General features: G+C 40.3%; 1 protein-coding gene across 2 annotated transcripts; it reads right to left on the minus strand.

Moving 5' to 3' along the window:
- Positions 1-97: 97 nt before the first annotated feature.
- rab11fip4b (RAB11 family interacting protein 4 (class II) b) lies at positions 98-24,746 on the minus strand. Of its 2 annotated transcripts, XM_086034686.1 has the most exons (14): positions 24,384-24,746; positions 11,412-11,644; positions 11,137-11,322; positions 8,804-8,938; positions 7,462-7,497; positions 6,414-6,513; positions 5,823-5,926; positions 5,568-5,708; positions 5,379-5,460; positions 5,097-5,234; positions 4,857-5,015; positions 3,412-3,492; positions 2,863-3,006; positions 98-1,908 (listed from the first exon to the last, which is right to left on the minus strand). In XM_086034686.1, exons 1-14 carry the CDS (start codon positions 24,459-24,461, stop codon positions 1,792-1,794), a joined length of 1,734 nt encoding a protein of 577 aa, XP_085890812.1. In that variant the 5' UTR covers positions 24,462-24,746; the 3' UTR covers positions 98-1,791. The 2 variants fall into 2 exon arrangements, with proteins under 2 accessions (XP_085890812.1, XP_085890813.1); XM_086034687.1 differs by lacking the exon at positions 3,412-3,492 and having other exon boundaries at positions 24,384-24,743.
- Between the last annotated feature and the right edge of the window lie 412 nt (positions 24,747-25,158).

Raw genomic sequence — 25,158 nt, forward strand, 5'->3', positions numbered from 1 at the left:
GGTAGAAGAGTTGTGGCCATCCATCGATAGTTGTAGTTAAAAGTACACACACATTATTCAATTACTACAGAAGAAAAACGCAAAGATATGAATGTGGTATATTTTACTAGCTCCAGGTGCTCCTTTAATTTCAATTCTAGAATGTACAAACTGCCCAAGTGAAACCATTTGTTCAGTAAGACGCAAAAAAGCAGGTACTTGTGGATAAGTTAAAAATGTTTACTATGTGCTCAGCACTAAGCTCAGAAGGAAGACTGTTTACTAACCATAAAGCAAACTAAAACCAATATGGACTTTCTGTGAGCAATAAATGTAGAAATGCAACAAAATCATTCACCCCCAGTGTTATAAATTTTTTTCAAATTGACAAAAATGCTAACCTTTTCTCGGGTACCACACAATGCATTGTGCTATGCATCTACTAATAGGACACTTAAGCCATTGCGTGTTCTTTCCTGATAAGATCTGTAGAAAATAGATTTCCTGAAAAGACTAGCCGGTGGCACATGTTTACAAATGGTCACTATATAATTATAACATTTAAGTAATTAAGACAGAGCAAGCCTTCTGAAAACCGTCCTCCCAAGGCACAGACAGAATGTATAAACCATGCGGAGGGAAAACGAGCCATTTTTTTGTGCAAGGAAGCAAAACTCAAGTTTCAGTTAATTACATAGTACAGCATATTTTTGTCCCTTCTCACACATCGACATGTACATTCATGATATTTACACTATAATAAAGTTTCACAACCATTTGCGTTGTGTCGTCATCTTATCTTTAGTACCACTCCACTGTGCCAACACAAAAGTAGTCACATTCATTTCACCTCATCACATTTATGTTGAACTTATTATTGCTAGCAGCCGTGCACCTTTCCAGCATTCGGGAGATGCTAGAAAATCATATTGACATAAATTCCAGTTTAGAGACACTCCTTGGGTGGCTGCACCTTCCTCTCCCTAAAGTGACGACATGTGATGAAACTGAACGTATGTGTCACTGCAAGGTTTCTGGAAGACATTCTCAAGGGGAAACATGTATTACCTTCATTTGACTTCACCAAAACCCTCCTCTGCTTGGGTCCATGACTCAATTTACTCTAAAGGCCTCCCTGACCAAGGTCACTGATAGTGTAGTGGTACACACGCCTGAGTTGTGTGCGGGCAGCGTGGGATCGATTCCCGCTCAGTGGCGGTGTCTGTGTGTGCCTTGCGACTGGCTGCCGACCAGTTCGGGGTGTAGTCTGCCTTCGCCCGTTGACGGCTGGGATAGGCTCCAGCGCCTCCCCGCGACCCTGTATAGGATAAGCGGTTTGGAAGATGACACATGGCCTCTCTGACCACCTTTGCCACATTTCGCATCCCTCTCTGAAGACGTGCCGGTACCAAATATATCACTCACATTTTTTTTTCTACCTACATGACTAGAAATGTAGCCACTAACGGATCGGATGATGGTACACTGGCCATATGTCTCACAGTGCTTAACTATTGGCCTACACTGAGCGAAATGTCCCTTTACTACCATGACAGCAGAAGATGGCTATATGCGGTTCCAGTTTTCAAACCAGTGAGCACACAGTCCAATATAGTTTTTGTCAAGTCCCAAACACAGACGGGGAGTAGAAAAAGGAGAGATGACGTTCAGGAATCACAGCAGCATAACCATCAAGTCACTTTGTTTATGTCCCTGTTTTTCATCCACAAACAGCAAGGGGAGATATTCCAGTTATGTTCCATAACAGGAAGTCAAATGTTCTGTACAGTCTCGTCAGACACAGAGTGACTGCTAGTTCTTGATCTCCAAGATGGACGGATTGTGATCGAGGATGGATAGAATGATTTTGTCCATGTACTGCCGCAGCCGCATGTTGATTTCCTCCTGCTCCTGCAGGGCTTCCATTAACTGAGGAAATAAGTAGCACAAGCCAGACATTTAAAAAGAACTGTTTGACAAATACATGCAGAAATCGCATGTCCTTTTCATTCAGGTTTGGACGTGACAAGTCAGTGGTGCGCCAGATATAGACCTAGTGATGATCTCCATATTGCATAATAGCTGCACTATTGACTCAGATGAGGAAAGATGTCAGGCAGTGCAGTCCTGCGCTGACTCATCTATTGCTGCTCTCCACTGCACAGTAATGGCTTGGCTCAAATCGCCTCAGTTTTAGGCGGTCCGTTTTCCAAAATAGTAGACTCGCTCAAATGTAGAAAAAAAACGAACAACAATGTCGGAGAATAAGTGTCTCACACTTTTCCGCATGTGGATCAGGTAAGGGGGCACATTTTATTAAAGTAGCAAGAAAAACCACCGTTGCAGCAAAGTGGAAATTGTGCAGTGCAATACTGCAGTGTCCACACACAGTTTTTGTCTGAGTAGATTCTCAATCATTAAGATCATGGTAAGCCAACCAAGTTGAATTAAGGCAACAGGACATCTTTTGGTTGTAGAAGACGTGTGACCTTATTTTAAAAGTTTTGGGCATACCTTTATGAGGTATCTTTATGAGCGTTTTGACCAAGCAGTGAACTTGATTTTCTACAATTGTAAAGGGTGGCAAAATCACTGATCAAAGCGTGTACCATTTTGACAAAATGTTGGAGTTCCAGCATCGGTTTGGTATGATCTAAATGGTGGAGCTAGACATACTGCAGTGGGTAGAACACAAAAGGTGCCTTTTCTGAAAAAATGTGTGTTGTCTTCTAACACTTAATACTTTCTTTTTTTGCTTTTGTTGTTTTATGTTTAGCTGTTTTGATATGTTTGTTTTATATGTCTGCAGAATTCTGAGGAGAAATTGAATTGAATTCATTTTGGAATAAGCCTCCATCACACACACCGTTTTATAAAGAATACCTGGTCTCTGGAGGCGTTATCTATTTCGGCAGCCAGCGACTGGGCCTTGGTCTGCGTGGCGAACAAATTCTTGGCTTCATACAGGCTGAGGCTGAGAATCTGACCGTTCAGCTCGTCGTTCTGCTCCTTCAGCCTCTGGTTCTCCTGGAAACAGACAATTAGGGACGAGGAAGTGGTAAGTATTCGGGTCACGGGGATGTAGTTGAAAGAAGCGGACACTACAAAGCCTCACGCAAAGTTGCTTGCACTTGCTTGGCCATCCTGCATCAAAGGAAGCAGTGCACATCTATTAAGACAGTCAATACCTACGGGGCATTAAGCAGGTGATGAGTGTTACCCTGCATTGCCTGGCGTGTTATAAAAGCTTCATAATGACCTTGAGCGGACCACTGACCAGCAAGTGAGTTTGCTTTTTCGTGTATGCTTTACTTTATCATTAGTAAGGGGATTGCAGCTCTGAGCTCGGGGTCAGCTGGAGAAGGTTCATTCACTCTACTCCACCGAGATTAGTGGTTAATGTCGAATGGATGGGTCAGGAAGCAATTTTACCATTGAACCGGGACGGAGCAGTGCCCCCGACAACCCCAACTGCTGGAATTCAGGGGGAAGAAAGACCTGGGACATAAATCGCTGTGCACACACACAAAGTTTACACATTTACACAAGGGTGCAGGAAAACATGGAATAATGGGTTCTTCCTATGGGACACTTTAGTGGGTGTTTTTTTCCTATTCCGTCCAGGTGGCCTTTGTTTGTCTAAAGCTTAAATATGAAATAACAAAGTTGACCAAATATATACTCAAATAGTAAATGCAGGTAGTAGAGAAAAATAATTCCAACATTCACCTGTACAAAGCTAATCATGGGGAGATCTGAAAATGTACTGTCAATGTTTACTGAACAGCAGGTCTGTACACTTTGCTCAAACAGCAAATAACACGTCACAATTTCGAAACTCAGGACACACTCCGCATTTCTGAATGAGTCTTCATTCATAAAACAAACAAAAATTAAAGGCAAACTCACTGGCCTGCAGAGTTTCAATGATTCAAGTGCTGATAAAAGAATGATGAAGGGCTCTAGAAATGCATTAATTTGACTGCACAAGTGTATGTACTTCAGTTATTAATGATTATTTGATTATTTATGATTAAGAATTCAGTGAAATTGATTATCGATCAATCGTGTCTTGAAGCAATCGAGTCAAAATTGAGTGTGCTACTTTTGCAACCTGTAGAGGTAGAGATAATTCAGTATCAACTGCTGTCTGAGAAAGAACATTAAAAAGTTGTTCACAATGCTATATATCAAGGCTTAAAATGTAACTGATTAATTGATCTCAAATATCTCCTGTAGCTGATCCCTAGGATCAAAATAAGATGTGTTATTTTCTAGTATTGCATGATTATGTATGTGGTTCACTCGCCTGTTGTCAGGCAGCTTGAGTTCAGTTCCCATTCAGTGACAGTGTGAATGTGAATGGATGACCTGTTTTCTGAAGCTGAGTCATGATTGGTCGTTACCTGAGCCCTGAGCAGTTGTGATGTCATGTCAGAAGTGACAAAATGGCCAACCCCAGAGATGGCAAAAAAGGGGTGGATTTTGCTGATTAACTCATATTCCACAAACGTAATATTAATCAGGATGCTGTGTTTCACCTAGTGGGCCTGCATAGAACATTATTCTTGAAAAAAAAAAAAAGTTTGGGTTGATTTCCCCCTTTAAACGGGCCTCACATCACCACAACACAGTGGAATAGCATTAAAGGTGCATGATCTATGTTCCAAACTTTATACTTTTTGTTTTCAAGCCTTTATATAATTGATCATACAATAGATTAGACAAATCGACAGATAGGCAAGCAGACAGACAGACAGGGACTATTTATCCACGCGGGAAATTCACTCAATGTAATAAAATACATCTGATAATTAGGTAGTATGTCATACACCAGGCTACACATACAGTAGGGCTGTCAATGCATTCAAAAGTACCTGCTTGAGCCTCTTGACCTCGTACTCCAGCTCCACCTCCCTGGTCCTACTGTTGTATTCGGAGAGACTAGAAGTAGAGCTGCGCCCTCGTCCGGGCTTCTCCGTCTCCAACTTGAAGAGCTGCAAGTGCTCCAGCTCTCGCCGCAGGTCTTCGATCAGCTGCACAAAAGGTGTCGACATATAGGAAGTAATGCTATGTAACGTCAGTGATACTGTCGGTGATGAAATATTTATTCGCACCTCCTGCATGGCTTCTTTCTCTTGCTGGAACTGGTGCCTGCTCTGCCGTAGTTTGTCCATCATTTTCCTGTACAGGTCCATCTCATCCTTCAGGCGCAAACTGGTGTCCTCCAGTTTGTCTGTCATCCTTTGCTTCTCCTAAGCACAAACGTACTTTTGAGTTTTTGTGTATTTTTGCAGTTATAGGAAAAAAGATTAGGACTGCTAGGAAAAAAAAAAGACGTTCCTATATGCAGTTGGAGCTCATCCAATCAAATACACGGCACATATATTTTGGCGCACCTCGTCTAATTTCTCTGTCTGCGACTTGAGTCTGCACATGCTAACATGCATTTCGTTTTTCTCGTCCTCCAGCTGCTTAAGTCTACAAGTAGAAAACATAAACAATCATCAGTTCATCAGAGGGAAGACAGGGATATTAAGATAGCAATGCACATCTCTAATAACTAAATGCTTGTCTGAATTTCTCACCGAGTGTTCAGCAGCTCAATCTCTGTGTTTTTGTCTTTCTCCATCTTGCCCAAGGCCTCTCGGTGTCGTTTCAACTCCCCCTGCAGATTTTGGTTCTCGCGGGTCTCCTGGTCTTTCAGCTGCTCCTCCAGCTCATTAACTCTTTGATTATTGAAAGAAAAATGAATATTATTCCTTTAACAAACACTAGGAATTGGCAAAAAAAAAAAAGCTTTCAAAGCTTATGAACTTGTAGCACATCCTTTTAGAACATACCTGTGTACTAAATGAGTGTTATCCTGCTTCAATTTGGACTTCAGATCACCGTTCAACAAAATTTCATTCTCTAGTTCTGCAACTTTCTTCTCCAAAGAGTTCACCTGGCAAAGACAGAAAGCTTGATAAACACTACGAACCTGTGCGGCATTCATTGGCTGTTCGCCAGCCAATCAAATATTCACACTCACATTCACAGCAGCTTAAAGATTTTCCTTCCACATTCCGAACACAATAATTGAACATTATTTTCTGACCACATATGCGTAGCTGGTGAGTGGTGACCAATCCAGGGTGTACCCTGTCTCTCACCCAAAGTCTGCCGGTGAGTGAAGCGGTATCGAAAATGGGTGGATGAATTTTTACTTTATGAAGTGCTGTTATAACACCCACAAGTTTCGTTTTAATCAGTGTCAATCGTGTACAGAATATTCTTTGGCTTGGGTTCCTTAGTCTCAGATCCTGAATGTTAATTATGAAATGCCCATTAGCTGCCTTTTTTGTACTGACAGTAACATAAAAAAAGTAAAGTCGCCATTACAACTGTAAGAGGAAGCCATGGAGTGAAAAAAAATAAAAAAATTAGCATGCCTTCTCATTGATGTCGATGTCACAAGAGTCAATGCTATCTCGGAAAAGGTCCTCCGTGCTGCCGTTGCTGCTACTCAAGTTGCTGTTGTGGAGCAGCTGCCTGATCAAACACACAGTGTTATATAGTAGAGCTCTTTAGCGTGTTTGCATGACTGGAAGAAAAAGTGCAAGACAGGACAAACATCTCTCCAAGGATAGGCAGAATGATCGAGGACTACACCCGAGGCCAATGTCAACTAGAGAAAGTGGTGCAAACAGACTCAAAATAGCACACGTTGTTTTAGCAGCGTTGTAAAGAAGGTGTTTTTATGTCTAAACTGACATTTCAATTGTCTTATTCACGCCTTTAAAGGACAACAGCAGACTCTCATTCTTGGGGAATCTCAAAAGAGGAAACTAAAAGGAGGAACAGATAACGAGGGCAATAAAAGGGGGAAGAAGGAACCAAAGGAGAGAGACAGAGAGAGAGAGAGAGAGAGACAGAGAGAAAGAGAGAGAGAGAGAGAGAGAGAGACAGAGAGAGAGAGAGAGAGAGAGAGAGAGAGAGACAGAGAGAGAGAGAGAGAGAGAGAGAGAGAGAGAGAACAGCGCAGGCATCAAATGCTATATTGAATACATAGATCAGCTCTGACAGGCCATTTTCACTCTGTCACTATAACTCAATTGGTGCGGCTGGAAAAAAGGGATACAAAACATCTCACCCAGCTCAGACCAACAGACCGCGCAGCCTAGAGCCTCAATTTTACAACACGTCCTGTTAGAGATGTCCATGCTTTTATTGAAATAAGCAGTTAGTAATTAACTGACTGTTTCAGGACAACACTGGAAGATAAGGGAGTAGTAAATGCTTATCTGCCGTATCATTGTGTGGTTATATTACCCATGGGCAAACGTTTCTTGCCTTTGCTATTTGTTGGACCAAAGAGTCAAGTCAAGTCAAATTTATTTATATAGCCCTTAATCACAAGAAAGTTTGCCTTCAAAAGTCCTAAAAAAAACCACGGATCTCCACAAATATAGAAAGACATGAACACAGTGAGTTTCTTACCTCCCAAATGCTGTGCTGGAGATTTTCCTGTTGGGGCTGCACCCAAAAAAAGGTGAGAGAGAGTTTTATCAGTAAAATTGCCATGGAGAGATCTCCCAGTTCAACAAAGCAGTGGGAAAAAAACAGCAGCTAGCCCTTCAAATGGTTTGTGGTAAGAGAGAAAATATGAAGTGTCTATTCTTACTTGTTCATGTGATGGAAATAACCCAGGAAAAAAGACCTTATGACTTTATGAATGTTTACCTCATTTGAGTCCATCTTTGAAAAGGCCACAATGCAACATACTAAATATATCCGTGCGACAGTGTGACCACTTTAATTAAATTAACAACACATGACGAGACTTACAATGCAACCAAGCTTATTCCACTTAAATCTCCAACTGATGCATTTTCATTTAATTGCCTCTTATTACCATTTTTTTTCTGCCCATGACTGCTCTGTTATTTATGAGGCAAAAGCATGGAGCAATGATTTTCTGCCTAGTCAGCTATGAGTCCCACACTGAATTCAAAATGAACGAGTGGATGCAGGCAGGTACGACTATTAAGCGTCATCCTGGATTGTGTTTCCATTAATAGATTCCCTGCTGCAATGCTTGATAAGGTGAGTGCGGGAATGATAGCCTTATGTAAGAATCAATTAAGCCTTTACACCTGGGTATGTGAGTGCATATGCGTCAACGACAATCTGTCAAATTTAACTAAGTATGGATGATGACAAGCTATATCATCTGGCATCTTCTACTTAGTTCATTACCCGAAAAGTATACATTTTATATATATATATATATACATATATATATATATACATATACATATATATACATACATATATATACATACATATATATACATATATATATATACACACATATACATATTTATATATATATATAGTGAATTTAGAATTTTACAACGAACAATCAAAGTGTTTTTTCATATCGACTATATAGGTATTAGTCTTCTGCTAAGTACTTTCCTTTGCTTTTTATGATTCAAGAAGAGTTTCACTTTTTGAGTTGAACTACTGAACTAAATGAATTTTCCTCTCATGTTCTATTTTATTGAAATGCACCTGTTACGTACAAAAGGGTTATGTTTCAATTATAACATTCGCTCGAATTAAAATTGTCTTTTAAATGACATAGAACGTATGTGAACAAATGTGCTATGTTACCTACAGGGGATTTATTGCTACTTCTATTATGTGCATTCTCTGTTGATCTGAAAGTCTTCCATTACGCCAGTTGTGGTCAGTGATTTAACTAGCTTAACTGTATCATGTAAGCCCAACAGAGGGACATTGCACAGACGGCAAATATGACAGAGTGACATTCTACCTGTTAGCCTTGAGATTTTTGAGACGTGCTTCCAGGTCATTGAGAAGGTTGACTTTTTTGCTGCACTGAGAACAGTAGACGTCCACCATCTCACTCGGGTAATGTTGACGTACCTTCCGAGGGGTCTGCCCAGCACTGTTGACACACAAAAGTGAATCTCATGAGGCTGCCAGAAGAGGCATGCAAATCTAACAGAGTACTCTCATGTAATTGTAACCTTAGTGCCAAAACTGGGTATCTCGGCATAAGTTCAAAAGCTACATTCTTTTATATTCATGAAACACTATGTGAATACGGGTCACTTACACGCCCACTTGCAGATCTACCGGTAATTGTCTTTCCATACCTTGCCTGTAATTACTGTTCCTTGATGTTAGGGTGTATCGCTTTGAAATCGTTTGACTGTGACAGGTGTATTTTCTAGGTTGCGGTTTACACTCTAATGCCTTATTTAACATCCTTATGCCAAGGCGCAATCATGAAATGTAGACATGTGAAATGGGTCCCTTCTTTCTTTCTTTCTTTCTTTCTTTCTTTGGGCTAAGAATCAAAGGCTGATACAATGTAAAAACACAAATGAATGCTGTAGAATTTAAATCTGATTTGTATGTTAAACTCACATTGTATAAGATTAATTGTTTGGGACAAAGTACACCCCAAATAAAGGAGAAGCTTTTATTGTAAAAACTAATTTTTGAACTAATAGTATTAAACCACCTGTGTAATACAGATTATGCGAAGTGAAACTGGAGTTTGAAACAACAGCAGAAAGACATGAAACACTAAGAAAGACTACGCAAGTCAACTCATTCAGTGCCAAGGACATATTTATATGTCTTTTCACAGTCCAGCCATTCAATCCTAGGAACTTATTTAAATATTTTTAAATATCTTTCAAATGTTAGGGTAAAAGAAGGTCTGGAAATGTCTGGCACTGAATGAGTTAAGCAAGTTGCGTAGTTCTAGGAACTTAAACATGGGACACCACAACATGTCTGAGCAATCGCATATCAATGTTAACTAGAATGATAATTGTCCAAAAAGATGCAGCCTCTACATAACATGAGACCATCATTACTAATGTGCAGGTAACCTGTTTCTCAACATGCAGTGAGACTCACCTCTTAAATTCATCTGAGAGACATTACGTACATTGCTGTTATGTTTAGCAACAGAGTTCCAATGTGCTCAGAGGTTACCTAATGCATATTAGTGAACAACCATGTACATGAAACAAAATCTTACAGTTATTACCCAATTTTTTTCTGGATGGCAGAAGAAGTCCCTATTTGATGGAGGCATTTGCCTTAAGTGGAGGACGCACCCAGCTACTAAATTGGGCATCCATTATAGGTACGCCCAATATTAGAGAAAGTACAGTTGACAAACTACACAGGTATACTGTGGCAGTTGTTGTTTTTAATCAATCGCATCTAATCCAACAAATTTAATTGAATCCATTTTTTTTTGCCCAGAAATAAATTGGCCGCCTAGAGCAGTTGCTTGGCATATTGTTCGGCCTTGTTCTCGACTGTACCTTCAACCTACTTTCCACTAAACCACACTTACTTAAAATTGCTTCCCATGCCCCCCCTCCCAATGTGCAATCTAAGACTTCTCCTAAATCTGGCCCTCATTTAGAATATAAATCTCTCCTAGCCAGTTCATTTTATAAGTTTTGTCTGCGTGAAAAAAACACAGAGCAGCTTTCTCCGCTTTATCTGTCAGGAGGCTTAATCGCATTAAACAAAAGGCACTGGTGAATATTAATGTAGTCTGGAGGGCAGAAGTTCCAAAGCTATGAATCAGGTAATTAGAGTGTATAGTGCATACATCAAATCTGGTAGAAACTACTGCTGCTTTTACAGTTCTAAGGATGACCTAAAGGTGCGGAAACGATAGGTCTGTCAATATACTCTGACTCGAAAAAAAATGCTCCAACACTACACACCAATACCAATTTACCAGCCTGACATTAAACCTCCGGGCAGGTGGAGTAGGAGCCATGACAGCTCTTGTGGAGATACTTTAAGGTCAACAGTGATGACAACACTTTTTGGTGAACAACTGCAGATTAACTTTGCAAAATGGATAAAGAACTCCACTCGGCAAGCACCAAATTTCGCAAGCCCCATTACCTGCGCCACTCTGCGTTGCGGAGAACATGCACCGATCTCATTTCTGGAACTTTTTTCAACTGTCTATGCCTGATCAACACTAAGCTTTATTATTTGTTTGTAAAGGCAACATTTTTGATACCACTGGTCTCTCATTAGATTGTTCAAATGTTGAGTCATGAAACGTCATGCATTGTGTCCCTGACTTGTTCTTACCTCGAGGACACGGATGAGCCAAGATCAGAGTACCCGTTGATGCGGGTCTCGTCGTCTAGACATGGACTGCTGGGGGCATAGTCAGGCTCCTCTCCTTCGCCGTAGTCCTCAAACTGCTCCTCGTTCAGGGAAGCCGAGGAGCGCGTCGACAGGTCAGAAATCACAGAGTTGCTTGTGCCGCTTGTCCTGATGGCATCACAAATAAAGAATGCAATGTTGGTCAAATAAAACAACAACATGTATTGTACCTTAATCAGAAATGAAATGTATCTTACTTCTCAGCGGGGAAGAAGAGATCCCCCAAGATGTCTTCTTTATCCCCGAATCTGGTGGGACCTTCCGAGGTGTCAGACCCTTGGGTGCTCTCCACTGCGCTATCTCTGTCTGAGTCTCTCCCCTTGCCCTCATCTTCCTCTACATCTTTGGAGAACAGTGGGCTGCTGGGTAAGGCGTCGGGATAAGCCCGCGTGCACATGATGACCGGAGAGTGCTGCTCGTCCTCGCTGGACTGGAGGATAATCGGAAAGAGGTGACAGTATAAGATCGTTGAATCAGACTAGCGGGTCCCCAACAAGGCATTATGACGGCATCAATCAGTTCAGTCTCACGATGAATACATTAACTCATTCACTGCTAGACATTTTCAGACAATCTTTTACCCAAACGTTTGAAAAAAATTGAAAGAAATATAAATAACTTCCAGGGATTGAATGGCTGGACTGTGAAAAGACAAATAAATATGTCGATGGCAGTGAATGATTTAAATACCTGAAGGGCAATTTAAAAGGCACGAAGAACGGAATCATTTAAAAAGGAGAGTCAAAACTTCAACATAAAATCATAGACAAGTGTGAAATCTGTATATAACCTATGATTAAAGTTTGATATTATGGGCTGTCACTTATATAGGGTACTCAAAGCGCTTTACACTGTACCTCATCTACCTACAGATGACGCAGCATCAGGTGCAACTGGGGGTTCAGTATCTTGCTCAAGGATACTTCGACATGGTCACCATAGCCGGGGATCAAACCCACAACCTCTGGGTTGGGAAACGACCACTCTACCACTGAGCCATGCCACCCTACTGAGCCATGCCACCCTACTGAGCCATGCCACCCCACTGAAATATTATGTAGGGCTGGATGACAAATCATCAATATGTATTGCGATAGACATGGGATTGGTATCAATAGAAAATATGTTCAATAAAATGTTTGAAAGAAAAACAATCAGGAAGAAGCTGCTTTCAGGTAGGTGGCATAAAATGCTAATAAACATTTACGGTGCACTGTTGGAGCAGCACGGATATAAACAACATTGCACATCAATGTACACAAAAACTGCGTACATTCCTTGGAAATTAGTTTTACCATACCTGATCATTTGAATAGTATTTTTCCTCTGGATAGTCCCGTTTTACTTAATTTTATCTTTATTTTCAATATTGACTGATATGAAATCCTTAAATTTGGATACATTTTTCAGCCAAGTGAAACTAGATGTGAGAGATGATATGTAATCCCTGGATGTATTTACTAATATATTATGTGTGTATTTTACAATAAGCATGATACCATGCTCTTTTACCTTCCTGTTTCTGAGGTGTAAAGCACTTGCGAGATTTGTTAACATTCCTTCGACACTTCAGGTATGGCATTTAAAAAAATGTTTGGACATTGTTGTTTTGGGTGGGCCACATTTATAAACCACATTTTAAGGAGGATTAGATGTTTGGTAAATCCCCTCCCTGCGGGAATGTTCTTAAAACCAAGATGGGGTCGGGAGATGAGGACGGGGTGAAAAGGTTGACGGGTCATAGGCCACAGGTCCCGCCACATTGCATTCAAATGTTTCAATTTAGTGTGCTACAACAAGCCTTATCCCAGCATGCCTGAGCAGCTGAAAGACAGCAGCGCTAAAGGGGGGAGGTGCAGGTGAAGAAGTGATGTGATTGAACAGAGAACAGAACAATTCAAAGTTCCTTAAAAGGAGAAACACTAAAAAAGTAGGAAAGTTGTGCAAAAAATGGGATGTTGACTGAAGTTACGTACTCAGTCCGACTGCAATTGGAAGGAAACACAGTTGCATTTGTTATGCAAATGTCAGGTGAGGTTGCATTTCCCAGGAAAATTTATTAGCAGAGCTAGGAAATGCAGGTCCAGAAAGTAAAAACCCTGCCACTGTTTGGCTTTATCAACAGGTGCTTCTACTCAACCGGCTCTGGCAGGGTTTTTCTTTCTAGACCTGTATTTCCCATCTCTGTTTATTTGTGTCTGACACTCAACACCTCAATATGGCAACCAAAATGAAAAAAAGTGTTGTCACATGTTGATTAACGGTAAAATACCACATCATTGACACAGAAACATTTCCTGGTTGATGGCACGACAATAATAACACGATCCCATGTTTACAAACCTTCAAAGAGTTTCTAGATATTTCTTTTACTGATGAAAATGTTAGGGATGGTGAGTTTTTTTCATTCATGTGCTGCAACAATAGAAAGCATTTTCGCTGCCATTTCTCCTGGCAGGCTTTCTGACGGTTCCTGTTTCGCATGAGCGCTGCCACCAATGTTTACAACAAGCATCTGATGCAGCGGGTGTGTCGCCATTCAACAAAGAGAACATGTTGTGCAGTTAATACAGATATTACATTTAATAGTTGTGAATTTCTTTAGGAAAGTATTCAACCAGCTGGTACTAGAGGTTCAGTGTCACGATAGTCGCAGTTGATTGTCACGGAGATACCTGAGAAGAAGGCTTGTTTCTGTTAATGGTTTTATTATGATAGTTTTCGACTGCCTGCCTATTTTGTTCCAATTCAAGATGCTAGAATTCCCAGTCAGAGCCGATGGCGACCAGCGGTGTGTAAACAACGGACTGTCATGGTGTCATGCATTTTGAGCCCCATCTGTTTGTGATGTTAACAAGAAAGAGCAGAGAGTGAACACGTGACTGATACATTTTCTTCTCGGGCTCAGAGTTATTACTCAAACATCCTAACATTCATATACCAGGTCTCCAGGTGACACCTATGTCCCAGATGGAGATTATTTGATGAGGGAGACATAGCAACAGCTCTTACAAGGAAACGGCAAACACTTGCTTGGTGTAATAAGGAGGCAACCGTTTTAGATGGAAAACAATAACAAGTGGTCAAGTGGTACCATTTGTGATGTGCGGGAAGAAGGTTTGAAATCTCTAACCAACATTTGTTTTCAAATATGATGTGCCAGTTGGCACATCACACTTTCGTTCATATTAAAATGAAAGTAATTATGCAAAGGTTGTATGCCTTGATACTTTAATGTGAATCTGCCAACAAACTTATCTAACACTGGTGCCAACTAGACAATACATTGACAAGATCGGCAAGTAAAGGATGGATGTATCAACAGATAAGGGCAGTGAGTATGGAATACGTCTTTAACAATACAAGTATCGAAATGGAAATTGCAATGCTCTAAGACATGAAGCTGTGTTAGCTTTGAAAAAAAGCAGAACACAGACTCCCAGAGTTTGTTTCCCCAATACAGATACAGGCCTAAAAGATAGCAATGTTAGATTGAAGATACATTTCTTCAGCAAGCCTTCTTCAAATGCGTGTAAATGTGACTAGGGTTAGGGGTTTGATTTTTCATCTGTTGAAATATTACATGTTTTTTGGGGGTTTTTTTTCAAAATGAGAATCGATTTGATTGCAACTTACTGACGTCAACAAATGACGAGTGGAGATTTCTGCTGCGAGTCCATGCTCTAATATGTATCCAGTGAACCTCTGCATACTCACGGTTTGGCAGCCGCAGATTCACCTATTAGCAGATATTTTTTTTTTCAGGATGTTTTTACTTTTCTTGTTTTGTTTTGTATTTGGGGGGGCAACCAACTTATTGGCTGTTTATGGAAACAAAAAACACGGTGGTCGATAAGAGTCACCTGAAAGAACTTACACCCTGTATAAACTGCATTGATTGGATGGATGCAGAACGCTTGGAAACAGTGTGAGTCAGCACAGCACATGGAATACTGGCTGAGCTGCCTGAACTATGCAGTGAGAAAGAGGACAGACAGATGGATGCTGGAGAGGGAAACAAAGACGATAAGGAGAGAAAATGCGGCAGAATGTTAATATGGGACTGCAAAGGCCTTTTCGACATCTGTAACTCTCTTCTCCTGCATTCACTCCTCTTCGCCGCCGGGCAATTTAAATGTTGGCAACACCAAAATATTCGCAAGTGCATTTAATGCCTCGCGTCTGATGTTCATGCGTAGCTGTCGCCAGTGGGTGCTTCTGTCATTTCAAATCCAGTCAGAGGGTCCAAGAAGAGGCCACAAAATTCTCAAAGTGAAATTGCTCCGCTTTAGGGATTAGACTTGCAAACAGATAAAACAATGATTAACTTTTTCAATTAAAAAGTTCATTCCAAGCAATTGACTCTTAATTTTCACTGTCCCCATCTCTTTAGAATCATTTTTTTTTTAATTTGTAATATTAGCTGAAGATTTCTCAGTAAAATGAAAATGTATTAACAACGAAAATACAGTTGATATTAAACATGAAAGCATAGCAACTAAATTTGATGAGCTAATGTTTTCACAACCTCATTATAACCATTTCCTGTAGTTAACTGATAGTATCAATGACCACTGACAGTAAAATCATATTACTGTGATGAATGTGCTTTATTGCAGAACAGTGCATATGCAAGGCATCTGGATAGTGTTTATACTATGTGAACAAAGAGGAAATTATATTCATAGTCAGTATAATTATTAATATAATTGATGGATTGTCTGTGTTATCATATTTGACCTGTAAAGTAGTTTGTTGGTATTCCAGTAATTTATGGGAAAAATTTTGATCTATCTAATCTGAATCTCTGGAGTAAAAATATGAAACATTTATACAAGGACAAATTTCAATTGAAAAGGGATTTAAAAAGGTTTATAGCCTGTTAGTATGTTGATAGCGTCTTCATTTGAACAGTCACAAAGTCCCCTGCCTGTTTACCAATATTACTCAACAACATAAAAGTCGGGGAGCAAGGGTTGCCCTGGCAGCAAAAGAGAACTCCGCATATTACAAGCCGGTGTAGCATTCGAGATGATTTCACTCGCTCCACACAGAGAAAGTCAGGACTCATATTTCACTATCAGTTTATCAAAACTGGCAGAACTTAATCTGGAAGAACTGTTGACTCACAATTCTAAGAACTTAAATAACCCAATCTTCCGCCTTCTAAATATATCTTACTTTCTAAACTGGCAGGTAATATAACCACACAGAACATTTGTCTGCATCCTGACAGTGTATGTGACTTGTGTCAGAAAAGCTCTGGGACAGGTGTCTCAAAGAGACATTTCAAATCCAAACTACAAAGTTCGTACAGGTACAAATTTTTCCTTTTGAAGTAATCTCCGTGGACTGGAGTCTAATGCACTTTCTCAATCTGTGTTACATTCATGCAGTACTGGAAGGTTACTTCCAGAGTCATTCACAGCTTCGTCGTCCCAGCCATCTTGATGTCCTCTACGCCTTCAAAACAGTCCCCTTAACGGCCCCCCTTGAGCTTGAGAAGGAGGTAAATAATCATAGGGAGCCAGGCCAAGTGGCAGGTTGCTTCAGCACAACGATGCGCTACTCGACCGGGAACTGTCGGACGCCACGCCGCGAAATCTCTCTGTAGACGTGCTGGTTGATAGTCCGTCCCACACTGAAGGGGAAATCCCTTAGCCTGGGTTTGAGGTATCTTTTGAGACTAGTCCTGGAACTTTTCTGACACACCTCAGATGCATGCAAGCATACAAAGAGCCTTGTTGTATTTGCACAGGTTTTAAATGCACACAGACATTTGCTTGTTTCCAATGGAGTCCCAATGCACACATGTAGCATCTACGATTACCAGGAATGTTGGCCTGGATAAAGCAAAATACAGGGAGGGGCTTGCGGTGGCTGTGTGGAGGCATTCATACCAAAACTCTGCTCAGGTAAGAACAGGATAACCCGAGGGAAGACATGGCTTCATTTTTATTTGACCTGTGATGCAGAACAGATATTGGGATCTTAGCAGTCAACTGCTTACATTGAGGCCGATCTTACATGAGATTAGACTCCACAATTGAATTCATTTTTTAGCTGATTTATGTGTCTAGCTGTGCTGTTTTGGGTAACAAGAGTTCAAATAGGCATGTATCTCTTGAACAATAGGGTCCATGAAGTGAGATTTACAGTTACACTGTTTTGTTCATGGTGGAACAAGGGTAGCATCTATTTGAGGGTGTTTGTTTTGCTTCTTTCGCACAGGTTTTCCGTTAAACTGCGTATCAGAGACTGTGCCTGTGTATGCTGGCACAGGGGCACGGCTTACAACAAAAAGATCATTAGTTGCGTGGCGACGTCTGTGCCAGCGTCTGGTGTGACGTCGTTGATACTTGTGGGACAATGACGGAGCGCTCTCACCACACCAGGGTGTGTGTCTCGGGTGTCAACATTTCACATCAAGGCTTTCCGCTATTCCTATACTGCCACCATTCCACCTCTGGTAGGCTACTGATTCTACTTCTGAAGGTGAAAAATTTGCAGATTGAATTTGACCCTTTCTTCCTACATGTGAGAATAGCAACCCAGTCTTATGTCTTAAGTGGATGACGCCCCTGTTGATTCATTAGCGCATGGTGACGAGTAGTGGGATGGCCACGATTTGCGTACAGTACTTACTGTTTTGCAGTCATTAAAGGTAATTAAAACACCCAAACCTAACACAGGAGAGGCTTCAGAGTGGTGCACAGTTCTATATCGAATAGAACCGAGGGTGCGGAGCGGTCGTTAAACAAGGAAAACCTGAAATCAATTCGAAGACCGAAAGGGAGAACTCGTTCTGAGAACTTTGTGACTGATCAAAAGGGTGCTTATAAGTCAGATAATCATTAGCCATAAGGTATTTTAGTGTCAATCAAGAGCATTAGGAGAGAGAAATTCTAAAGGATGAGACTACAAAGTTTCAACTTAAAGGCACACGTTTATCAGATTTTTTTTTCTAAAATATAATTGTTAAAAACAGACTACAGGACTCCCTCAATTGTTAGTAAATGTTTAAACACTAAGAAAGCATGTCTGCAGTGTAACAATGTTTTAAAATAAACCTGCTACTGATTTAGGTGAGCAAGTAAGTTTGTAAATTTGTATAAGCACTTCACACAATTGGGAATTAGATTTGAGTGTTGACAACACCAAGGTTGTCCTTGTTGGTCCACCAATATTTTAGATTAGTGGCTCTCAACTGTTCTCATTTGCCTTTTGTCACTCAGTCGCGACCCACTTTTATAGAAGTCAAGAACAATGAAGAAAATGTATTGTTCGAAAAAAAATGGGTCAAAAATGGACTGATCGATTACTTGGGTCAATCTGACCCAACCTCCAAGGCTTGTTGTCTTATAAGAAATGACCCAATTTTGTGGTTGTTTAACACAAAATGACCAAATCTGACCCAAATTTGATTATTTTTGACACACACACACACACACACACAAACACACACAGTAGTAAAGTCATAATCACAATAAAGAAATGTAGTACAAATTCAACCATTGAATCATTGTTTGTGACATCTCCCACATCATTTCAGCAAATCTCTTTTGATCGCAGCGTAGCTCACTCACGATGCCTTTGGCTAGAATCAAAGAAACTGTGTGTTTTGCGGATTCTAGCTGAAATAAAGCATAAGTGTAACCCAATTAATCATATCGTCGCTGTCCTGTGAAAAACACTAATGTCCATTTTTTCACCTTTATTTTTACGTGAATGGTGTTTCTGCCTTACAGACATCGCATTAACGTGAACATTTTTTTTTTTCCCAAAATTGGACATTGCCGTTTTTTACAGGACGCTGACAATATGTGTGTGTGTGTGCCTGTTAAGTCCATTTGTTCTCAGGGTGGCACACACCTGTTGAGCTATTTATTGTTTACTGACTCACGACACAGACACTTTATATCAACACAAAGAAGGCATTATGGGGGTAACACTAAACAGACAGGAAGTCTAACAACTAAGGGTTTGTTGTTTGTTTTAAGCCCCGAAATAGCACAGTAATACTTTTTTGGGGCCGTGTTCACTCGCCAAAGAATTTTCCAAAGAACTTGCCGTCTGGATCATTCACTCTAGCACAGAGGTATTTTTCTATACCTTGGCCCAGATAAAAGCATGTTTAAGTCACAACCTGAGTGGACAGTGTTTGAGGCAAATCTCACAACTACCAATACACTAATGCAGTTTTTTTTTTTCTGCCAGCTACCAATTGGTGGGAGTTCATCCTTTGCAAATACAGTTTAGTTGCAAGCGGGCAGAGAATGATGATGCATTCTCAAAGCGTGACCTAATAATGATAGCGTTCAACACTTGACTACACTAACCACAGATAAATCACAATGGAGTTTATTTTAATCAAAAACCCGCCTTTGTCACTAATGGACAGACAACAGCAAACACTACAACACCATTTCAGCTGCTTATTTCATCAGTTAAGTAATTCAATACAAAACAGCAAACAATCAGTTCCCACTCTGCTCTCTAGATCCAGAATACTTTGGTCACATCAAAAGAGATAGCAGCACAAATAGCTGAGGTTCCTCTGTCACATAAATTGTTCAAGGCTGCCGTCTTGATAGCCAAGGCATTTTGTGTCCGTGTCCTCAAATGTCACAGTGCCAAGAAGAGAATGGAGAGCCGATCTTTGTTTGTATTTAACATTTGTCTTGCCGGCAACGCACTATTTTGTCATCCTGCAGAATGGAGGTCATTTCATTGTGTGCAGAAGCAGACCCCTCAGCAGGTGGTCAAGGCCCTGCCTCTTGTGCTCTGACACGTGAAAATGTTGGCACGATCACGATGTTCTCGCAAAAACAGAAACAATCACTAAAGGGGAACCAGACCCAAGATGTCAAAACTTTGTGTTATATTTTGAATGTGCATATTGTCTTTATCTTAATGTGTTTTACTTAAGACTAACAACTATTTATTCTAAAAATATAAATACGTTTAAAACATTGCATCTACTCGCTTACATGTGCAGCCATTTTCAGAGCTGGGCACTTTACCCTTTTTTTGACGGTCCGTCCGCGACCTGGTTACCCTTCCGTCCTCGTTCCTCCGTCCTTATTCATAAAAATAATCGTCCTCCGACCCCGTCCGTTCCTCATCCTTTTAAAGCGCTTCCGTCCTTTCATCCCGTCGGGGGACTACTAAAGTGTGAAGGAGCCACACTGAAAGAAAAACTAAATTGTACATCACGGGAAATATTTCAGTTGACACAAAGTATTATCAAACTGTTCAAAATGATTATAGTGTGAAACAACACTGACTATTTCATTGGTTGGAAAGCTATTACTAAATTGTGTAACTTGACCATAATCATCTTAACGCGGCTATACACTAATGCTTTTTATTCTCATAATATTAGAATTTCTGTTCTTGTAATATTATACGATTTATGCTCATAATTAGAGGTGGGCGATATGACGATATTAGATCGTTAAGCGGTTTAACGTCCGTGTTCACGATCTCGTAAAGCCGAAAGATCGTTTGATCGTGTACATGGCACATTCCAAACGGTTTAACTCTATGACGGCGCAAAACCGCTGACGCGTATACCCGACCAACCAATCACAGCACGCACAGTGCACCGTACGTGACACTAGCCGCCTCCCTGTTTGTTTGTATAGCGGGGAGCTATAGCGGAAAGTCCCCACGAAGCAGAGTTGGTCCCGAAAAGAAACTCCACGTCCATAGAGTCGATTTGATTTGTCTTTTCCTCGGAGGAGAAAGCGCAAACCATTTGTTTGCAAAGTTTTCAGAGACTCGGTTCGGACGTCAGCGTCAACAGCCAAAGCAAACGGACACATGGTAGCCAGAGGCAGCCGCTAGCTCCGAGCTAACGCAACCCACGGTAACAAGAGTCATTTAACAAGAGCACTCCATATGAAAAAACAAGCAAGCAGTGTAAAGCAGTAACTGAGGCAGTAACTTATTACCTTGCTGAAGACATGAATCCCATTAAAACAGTGGAAAACGAGGGGTTTAAAAGACTCTTCAAAGTACTAGACCTGCGTTACGAGCTGTGTTTTTATGTTGACATTGTTACCTTTTATGTTTACATTCACTGCACATTTGGTTCAAAAATTTCACTATTCAAATTAAAACCTGTTCAGTTTAGCTGACTTAAAATGTCTTTATTTCTTTTAGAGTTTTATACACATTTTAAATGTTTTATGTGTTTAAAATGAGGAAAATGGTCAGAAATGTGCAAATTAGTCTTAAAAAAAAACAATGTAAAAAAAAGAATCATGATAAAATCGTGATTGTGATTTTATTTTTTAAAAATCGTAATATGATATTTTTGCCAGATCGCCCACCCCTACTCATAATCATAACATCTTCTTTTTATTTCGAGGCCAAACCACTCCTTTGCAGAAAAGCACAAATTGAAGGTTAATGTTTGACTTTATAGAAACGCGATGACTCAGAACATATGAATGCTTTTGTATTGAAGTCTCAGTTGTTTCGTGTGGAGAGTATTTCTCTCACAGTATCATTCTGCCAGGTGATATAAAAAGAAACTGTGAGAAAGGAAGGACTGTTTTAACTCCAGATTAGCCCCATTCATCCACTACAGATCAGTAGCGCCAGTTAATCTAGTTATTCAATTGCTAGTATACACACCGAGTACGGTCTGGACATTTGTGGTTTGCATATCTTCTTTCAGGGAACATCAAAATATAATAATAGTAATAATCCCATCCGACAGGGGAATATACCCGAACAAGATGACTGGGAGAGAAGAACACAAACTACTAACAAGAGTGTTTTGTATGATGCTGCTCTATGTGAAGGCGTAATCTCATTATGTAACATTCAGTCCAGCACCTGGAGTATTCCACACGTCACATGTTGCTATTGACAATCACATGGTAACTAACTTATGTCACTATTCTACTTTTGGACTAATTCATGAGTATCACTTGCGCAACCCATGTGAGTAGTCCGACATGTTACATTACCTTGTATTGTCTACATCAATGTTTCCCAACCTTTATTGAGCCAAGACACCCATTTTCCGTGTGAAAAAGCTCACAGGACACAAAGAAAAAATGTCACAAAAAGTGTATTGTGTCTTATACTAAATGTATTTAAAAAAAAAAAAAAAAAGTGACGCAATGATTCCACAAATGTTTTATATGACAGGGCGTGTTTTCATGGGATGCACCAAAGAATTAAAAAAAAACAACAATGATTAAATAACATTCTTTTCATTTTAGTTCTTTGGTCTATGCTTTTTATGTTTATGTTTTTTTTCTTTGTTAATCCCATAATGTCCATGATTTCATAGCCCAAAATGGAGAGTTTGTGTAATGTCTTTCCAATACATGAGTTAGATGCCAAATGTGGCAGCGAGCAGCCTCACCTCACCTCAGATTGTGCAGTCCCTCACTAACTGGGTTGAGGAGGATTGAAAAAGAAATACCACTATTTCTGTCTATCTTCATGTCACCATTATATTGTTTTCACACACTTTTAAAAGACGCTAAAATGTTCCACAGTGATGCTAATGTATTTCATACTTGTGTGTTATTGAGTTTTGCTGATCGCATAAAACAGCAGACAGCACGACATGAGGCAGACATTATTCTCCCTCACAAAGGCAGACTTACCAAAACACAAGCTATTGCTTGGCGCCCCAAGATTTCCAGGGACAGTTTACACGAAGTGATTAATAAAATGTACATCAATTTCAATAATAATAATAATTAGGGATGGACCGCTTATCGACCCAGCTGATATCGGTATCCGCCTTTTTTAAAAATCTGATGGCCGATAATAGATCAATTTAAAATTGTGTAAACTTCAGGGAAGTATTTACTTAAATTTTCAACTTTAATTTAAAGTTTAAACTTATAAGAGATGCTGCTTACCCTGTAAACACTCTACAATTTCCGTTTGAAATTAAAACTACGGTAAGTGAAAATTCAACATACCAGATATTTGGGAAATTTAGGAAAACTTTATTTTACTGTAGAAAACAATATGGAGCTATTTACTTGTTTAAGTTTTAAGACTTTTTAAGATATACTGATAATCCAGGGAACTCCCTGAATTTTTTGTTCGAATTTTAAAACAAAGATATCTATTACATTACATAAAACAATTAAACAACAAAATAAAATGGCAAATGATATGGGCAACATTTAAGTTAATTAGCAGGCCGTAAAAGGTGTGTTTTGAGTTTTTAAAGCAATTATTATTGTTTTATTCTTAACACACCACTTAAAAAGACAACAAAATGCTGCATGTCAATTGCTTCATCATAATCATTTTGACCCCTACCCCCTCACTTCTCATGGGAAGGATGTTAAGAATTTATTCAGGAAGACAATACAAGCTTGTTTGTGTGGTTGTAAGAAAAAATAATCCAACTTTGCTCAAAATGAAGGCCAAACATGGAAGATATTACATCTAACCATCCAAAAAATCTCAAAAACGGACTACCAATCGAAACAGGATCTAATTATTAAAGGAAGACCAACACAGATGAAAGATCAGCTTCGAACATCAGGTCAGAAAATACCAGTTTACTAATTTTTAAACCTGATAATTTAATGGCAAGTACGCCACTCTGTGGGCTCATAAATTTGTTAATCAGACTCTAAACTCACCCCATAATTACCGATACATGATGAGCATTTGTTCAGCGAAATGTGTTGAGGCTTTTGGGGCTACAGTTCTGAGGTTTCATTAGTTTCCAGAAGTGTACACCTGCCCAGAAAAATGCACTTGTGGCCTGTAGGAGGCCGCGGGCCGTAGATACGCCCCCCGTGCAAGTTTTAATTTATCAGTGTTGTTTGCTTTGTTTCGATTAGTTATCGTTCCAATTCAACGCTTTTGTTACATTTACTTGCCCGGTGAGGAAGTGTTTAATTGATGAACACAGGGAATAGACAGCAAAGTGTTGTGTGATGTTTTGGACACAACAACTGAACTAGACAGTCATACTACAGGCATTAAGCACCGATAATGTAACATATTCAAACTAAAATGGCAGCAAGTTATCATATGTTTACGAACCACTCCGATACAACAATAAAAAAAATACTTTAGCCCCATTCTTAATTTTTTTTTTTTTTAAGTGTCGAATATGATGAGCCAAGTGCCATTTGTTATCCCAGCTAGCTTCAAGTCCTATAACTCACCTCGCTTCGTAAAGAGGGGGGTCCACCCTCCACGTCCCCCCTCTTGGCTCCAGACAGACCTTCATCCACCGAAGTCATCCACTCGCTCCGGGGCTGAAGGGGACGTCGCTCCTCCGTCTCCGTTCAGCGGCCGACACAGGAACAGGTGCTTCCGTCTAGTCGCCTTAAAAGCTTCGACAAAAGTCCAAAGGCTACGTCGCTGCGAGTTCAAGTATTCCGATCGGCCCCAAGCAGACTAAAATAAACGAACTGCTCTCGCTCTCCGGTACACACACAAACAACGCGTAGCAAGCTCACACGGTATCCCCTGTGTGTGTCGCTCACCCGGCTTGAGTACTTCTATTCACCGCCCCTCCCTCCTCCTCCTCCTCGGTGTGGGAAGTCGAGAGAGAGCCGCGGCCGTTGCTCGTTGCCAGGCAACTGTCTATGTAGGCGGGGCTTATAGACGTCGCTCACTCATGCTATATTTGCATACAAAGCCCCGCCCCATCGGCCTGTGTGGCCCGTCTGAGGGAAGTGATTGTCCCACCAAGCACAGCGAATCTGCTGTGATGCAGCAGCACTTTCCACAAGATGGATCAAAGGCGGAAAGAATTCAGGGGGAATCCTGAGCCCACTTCAATTCCTCATCAGGAATTTCATTGGTTCTTTGAGTGAATTATCCCATGAAGTTTTCTGTTATTAATGGCTGCTCAATTATGTGTTTTGTTTTTTTGCATTCAAAGGTATAGCTTACTACTTTTGCAGTTTTCAGCAGTAAACAGTTAATATTTTG

The sequence above is a fragment of the Filicampus tigris genome, chromosome 6, assembly GCF_054856515.1.
Source record: "Filicampus tigris isolate MCC_2025a chromosome 6, RoL_Ftig_1.0, whole genome shotgun sequence".
Classification (NCBI taxonomy): domain Eukaryota; kingdom Metazoa; phylum Chordata; class Actinopteri; order Syngnathiformes; family Syngnathidae; genus Filicampus; species Filicampus tigris.

Bases quoted from the DNA above. Each gene is read 5' to 3' on its own strand.
- rab11fip4b (XM_086034686.1), bottom strand. From the start codon at position 24,461: ATGACTTCGGTGGATGAAGGTCTGTCTGGAGCCAAGAGGGGGGACGTG. The intron at 5,927-6,413 runs GCATGCTAATTT...TGTCTTTGCCAG, and splicing joins ACATCGACATCAATGAGAAG to GTGAACTCTTTGGAGAAGAA. The intron at 5,235-5,378 runs GTGCGCCAAAAT...GTTTGTGCTTAG, and splicing joins AGACAGAGAAATTAGACGAG to GAGAAGCAAAGGATGACAGA.